General features: G+C 40.4%; 1 protein-coding gene across 1 annotated transcript; it reads left to right on the top strand.

The window, feature by feature from the left end:
- The first annotated feature begins 2,309 nt into the window (after positions 1-2,309).
- LOC103716787 (probable E3 ubiquitin-protein ligase XERICO) lies at positions 2,310-3,609 on the top strand. Its single transcript, XM_008804948.3, has 2 exons — positions 2,310-2,488; positions 2,776-3,609. The coding sequence occupies exons 1-2, from the start codon at positions 2,327-2,329 to the stop codon at positions 3,289-3,291; spliced, it is 678 nt and encodes a 225-aa protein (XP_008803170.2). The 5' UTR covers positions 2,310-2,326; the 3' UTR covers positions 3,292-3,609.
- Positions 3,610-6,000: the final 2,391 nt, after the last annotated feature.

Raw genomic sequence — 6,000 nt, 5'->3', positions numbered from 1 at the left:
GTTAAATATAACTAATTATTTCAAGAGAAGGTACCCGAGCAACAATATACCCTGTAATTTCGATGTCCGGGGTGGTCTAGCTAGTGATCCCTTTCTGTTTTGCCATTTTCCACAACCTATATTTTGGTTAAGGGGGTCCTTTCTGGGGTGGGTGATAACTTTGGGATGGGACGAAGAGTTTGCCCACCAATGTATATACACACAAGGGGAAGTGATAAATATGCGCCACAATGAAATAGTGATAATCGACCTTAACTCGACTGCTATGCCTACATTTAAATATAATTATAAAAAGTTTCCTTCTTCCTAAATGCGATTAGAGCTCCTAAAACAAGCTAGTTATTGGCAAACTCCTCCTCCTTGAAAGACAAGTGAATATTCTCTATAATCTTTGATACCTATATGATAGATGCAACTGAGCTCCACTCACTTTTAAGTACTTCAGCAGAACGTTCATTGGCATCTTTTGGTGGTGCATGCAACCAAACAAAGCAATGAGTTATTGCTGCCACAAAAAGCACGATCCACCACCAATCATTCTCTTCATCATTCACAAAAGAGTATGCAGCCTTTGTAGGGCTTTACACGCAATAGACAATGCCGGGCTAACTAAGGAACAGATTAGGTTGGCTTCAAGGTGGAAAGCAATCTTTCTCACACTCAAACCACCTCTTTTTGATGGCTTGACCGATGTAGACTTGTACATGACATAAACCTAACCATGTTCAAGGAATAAGAATTAATGCTGACGCATTTCTTCTCTCACATGGCGAGCAATTGGTTCTATGAAGTTATATAGGTGCAATCAAATAATCTAGTGCAGCTATGTTGATTGCTTCTTTTGTCTCTGAAATTTCAATTTATATTATAGTTTATGACGTTATAACATCTTAAAAACAGTTTCAGTTCATGGCAGTAAAGAGGGTTTAAACTTTTCTTTTTGCAGTCCATCTCACACGGCCCACTCGTGAGGAAGAAAGTTTTGGATGGCGTTATAGTGACGTACTCATAGCCTTATTGGTACTGGTACCTGCCATTTAAACTTAATGTGTTCCAAAATTCTAACTAATAGTCCTGCATCAAATTCAAATAAGATTCTAATTAATTAAGAGACCAAATTTTGCTTTTAATTACTCTCCTGAAACATATTTCCGTACCATCTTTGTTCTCAAGATTTGTAAAAAATGGTAAAATATAAAATAATGAGCTAGATAGTTTAGTAAGCAATGAACACTTTAGTCAGATAAATCAAACAATAAAATAAATAATAATATACTAAAAACCAACATGTAGAGTATATCAATTCAAATTCAAATTCAAATATACAACACTATCAAAATAACATGCATGCAAATCCAGCCTTTTAAAAATTCAAATTTTATTCATAAATCAATTTCATTCAAAATATCAACTTCGTCTCGGCAATATGAACTATGACCACATTTATACCTTGTGGCTGAACCAGATAATGAGCTTAGTAATAATTAAGTTGCCACTGCTTGACCCTTAATGGTAGGGGATCAAAATACCAACATATAATTTTTATTGTCAGGATATCAAAATGCCAATATACAACCCCACTAGTAGGGTATGGAAGTGCCAACATATAACCCTCGCTATCAGGGTATCAAAATACCAACATACAATCCCTGTTGGCAGGTATTAAAACATAGTCTGGTTGTGAATCCAAATCCGTTTCAAATCAAAATTCTGTCTCAAAAATATATTTCATGTTCCAAATCGAAAGATTCATAAAACTATATGACATTGCCTTATTGGTACTTACACATGCCATTCTTTTTTCAATCTTACAAAAAATCCAGATTCCATCGAGATTCATGAGCTGGGGTCACGACAACCACCATATACATATAGAGATTTTTCCCTATAAGCATATAAAGCATCTCATCATGATAGCATAAAGCAAACAAAGAAATTATATAATTAGTTAAATAAATTTTAAAATTTTAAAAATTAAAATTCAAGCTTAATGTATCATAGTTTCCAACCATCACCCTCTAGCGGCAACCTTCTAGTGGGACCCATTAGTCAACGAATGGGTTTAGACTTTAGAGTTGGGTCATTTGGAGGTGGGTGTATCAAGCAACCTTATTTACTATTCTAAATCATATTATTAGCACTATTGGAAGCTGATGTGCTAAGTAACATTAATCTTCTAACCTAAAAGAACAAACCATATCATCATCATTAGCATCAATGGATGGAGGAATCTCATATAATTGAGTCCTAGGTATCATTAATGGAGCCAACCAAACAGAGAGAAAGTGGGAGTGAAAGTAACTGGTGGCGGGTGGTGGAACTAACCATGGTTAAGAGTATGCAGTTAGAGTCAGGTCCAAGAAAGAAAGGCGGCTATTTAACGAGGGGTGGCGAGCCGAGTTTCCCATCCCAAGACTGCACCCATTCTCTGGCTTCCTCTAAATCTAACCCAAAAATAAAGAAGAAGAGCAACACCTTTTCAACACAAGTAATTCTCTTTCTCCGTGCCCTATCTCTTACTACGATTTGGATCTGCTTTTCTTTTATTTCTAAACAAAATCCTGTGAGAATTCAACTTTTCATACGTTCTTTGCATGTATCATTTTGTAAGAATTTCTATCTAGCGTCGTTTTCGCAAATTAATTGTCTGGTTTTCTCTGTATTTCCCATCAAAATGTCATTTTTCCTTTCTTTGAGAGGTTTCCCGATCCATTTCGCAATCAAAGATCTATTTTTTTTTATCTGATTCTGTCGCTATTTGTTCGTTGCTCACAGATCGCAGCTGCTGAGATCGAGAAGTGGGAATCGGAGCAGTCCGATCTCATTGATCCGACGGCGATGGGTCTCTCGAGCCTGCCGACGCCCTCGGAGGGCGTCCTGACCCTGATCCTAGTGAACACCGCCCTCACCGTCTCCATCTTGAAGGAGCTCGCCCGCTCCGTCCTCCACGTCCTCGGCCTCCGCACCTTCCCGCCGGCGCCGGACCCGGCCGTGCCCGCTTCCGACCGGCCCTCGGAGCCCACCCTCACGGACCGGTTCCGGAGCAGGTTCAAGCCTATCCGGTTCGGGTCGGCCTTCGGGCAGCGGCCCCAGCAGGCGGTCGACTGCCGGGTCTGCCTGACCCGGTTCGAGCCGGACTCGGTCGTGAACCGGCTCCCCTGCGGCCACCACTTCCACAAGGCCTGCCTCGAGCGCTGGCTCGACTACCACCACGCCACGTGTCCTCTGTGCCGCTCCCTCCTCCTCCCCGCCTTCGAGCCGTCGTCCGCCGCCTCTTCTTCGCCCTCATAAGGGTTTGAAGAAGTATTCGGTGCGGCGACGATACACGGTATCCTTTCATATGAGATTTTTTTTTCCCGTTGCTGTGTGTACAGGTATCAACTTTTTAAAAGGAATTTATTCTATTTTTAGAAGGAACTAGAATGCCTGCTTCCAAATCATGGATCTTTGTTTGGTCCTTGTCATCCTCTGTACATAGATGGGGTGTTTTGAATCTGAGCCGTTGGTTGTTTTCCGTTACGGATGTTTGGAGGTGGATGATATATGATGTCACAGGTGGCAGTGTATTTTATTAGTTTTATCTGAAATATATATTGTATTTAGAATTTCCGTTTGGGTCCACCGTGTCCACTTAAAAAGGTGAGTCTTGGGTTCGCATGATGTTTGAATTGGGGGCATTTTGAGTTGGCTCTACTCGACTTGGATTTAAGTTGATCAATCTGGTTCGAGCTCTGGTTTCAGTGAGGCTTGAATGTGAAGTTGCTGGTTTGTGTGTTGGTTGGATGATGTCTCTGAGGTTTGAATTGGACTACCAGCAAAACATTTCTTATTATTGCTATGCTGATAATCGATTTAGAGTCGTCAAAAATAATAATTATTTTTTAATATCGTGGTTCACACTATATTAAGATTGGTGACTATGATCTAAAAATTGATACACCAAAGAAGCAAAGCCATATGGATATAGTGTATATGGAGAGATGCGAGAGCTATCAACCTAGGATAAGAATAAAGACAATTGCCATATATAGTGTGCTATATGGCATAAATCAATAAGTGGTTATACTTATTTTGTCACTACTCAAAATATGGAAAGAGTGAGGTAGTTATACTTACCTTGTTACTACACACATCACTATGTAAAAAATAGAAAGAGTAGTACAACTAATTAGAATATATGAGTAGTGGAGGAAAGACAACTACCATGCAACAGTAGTGACGCACGTGGTGCAAACTAGTAAAGACAAGAGTAAATGGTGATATCTATTCCAGCTATCAATTGGATCCATTTATAAATATTAGATTGCAATGCTGAAGAAAGGATCCTTTGGCCAACCAATGAAACCAATTTATTTTTAAATTATCTTTGCTTTTACCATTAAATTTCTAGATTTTAGTTTTCTTGTAGAACTCTAATTTATCTGTAGGAGTAGTAATAGAATATTTCATAGCTTCGATTATACCCTGCTTTCCTTCTTCTGAATGGCCAGTATGACGGTAATGAAAGTTCTTGAAGATTAAGATATATGGACCAATGCTACTGTCGTTATCATTCTTTTGTTATCCTCTTTATGACTAATTCGACGTAGGCGACACGTCCATGCATCTACCCAACCTAGCTGCTAGTTGATGATTCCATCTGGATGGCCAAACAAGTAAACAAGTTTTTTGCATGCTTGGTGGGATAGAGAGACAAACAAGCTCTTTGGCATGTCCAATGAGACCATTAGATAGCTACTGTTATATCATTGTAGAAGGAGATTAATGAAGCAGTTGCAAGTAAAGTGGCTGTTGTACTAAGGTCACTAATAGAGTGATACATTTCATCTTCGATTTCAATGGCAAAATAGGTTAAGAGACTTATTTTTCTTATGGAAAGCCAATATTATAGGCCACAGTATGTTCAAGTGTAAACCGTTTCGATCTATACTGTGATGCAATCAGCCAATTCCATCTCTATAGCAAATGAATCGACTCATCATCTACTGCATCATAAAAATGCCAATGTTTGTAAGAAATCTGACTTTCAAGTTTTAGTTTCTCAAAAAGAAGAGGCTGAATTTTTTCTTATAGAGCCCTTGAAATCTACAAACCGAAGCAATAGAAAAGAGATTTTGCAAGCAACTATAAGAACAGATCATACCAAATAGGCAACTAATAATGTTTTGATCAATATTCGGCTAATATTCGAGCCTGAGATAGGCTTCGGCCGTCCTGATCTATAAATAGCTGTTAGGAGAAATATCGGTAGAATCACACCCACATCGGTCCTTTTTTTTTTTTTTTTTTGCTAAAGAAAAGGGGTAGGGGGAGGAAGGGACAAGCCCATCCTCGCGTAGCAGCCCCCACTGGGCCCCCGCCCCGCCAGGAGAATGTTCGATGCGGGCAGAAATGGCCGTGTGTTAGGCACTCCGACCGGTTTTACTCATACCCTCCCCACCCGTGGGCCCGGCTCAGCTACTCCTCTGAGCTCTGGCTCGAGTCCCACGTGTGAGTACGTCACATCCGGCACCACCCCGGCTACTAGCGGTTCAAGAGCGGTCCTACACCACAAGTCCAAGCAGTGGCCAAAGTAGTCCACAATTTAATCGTCGCCGCAGCAATTCGAACTTGGGACCTTGTGGTTAGAATTGCTGCCCAGTACCACTAGGCTACCACCTTGGTGGCTCGGTCCTTTTTACTAGTATCAATGGATGGAGGACAACAATTCAACCAACCTGCAATGCAACCTGTCCATTTGTGAGGGCTGAGAAGCAATCACCTCTGAAGGTACCACCACCATTTTTTCATCAAAAGCCATGCATGTCAAAACTATATGCCGGAGGGCATCAACTATACTATTAGGCACATTTCCCTCCAAATCAACTATATCCACCTACCCACAGGTTCGAGAGAAGCACCACAATGGGTCTTACCTTTACCTAATCCTCCATAACTTTTAGTTGCTACTAAAGTTTGAATCTCCCTTCTACTGGATCCTTCATAGTCTTCAATTCGGTT

Source organism: Phoenix dactylifera, chromosome 1 (assembly GCF_009389715.1).
Source record: "Phoenix dactylifera cultivar Barhee BC4 chromosome 1, palm_55x_up_171113_PBpolish2nd_filt_p, whole genome shotgun sequence".
Taxonomy (NCBI): Eukaryota; Viridiplantae; Streptophyta; class Magnoliopsida; order Arecales; family Arecaceae; genus Phoenix; species Phoenix dactylifera.
Note: the sequence above shows the minus strand (reverse complement) of the source record. Positions and strands in the feature narration are given on the sequence as shown.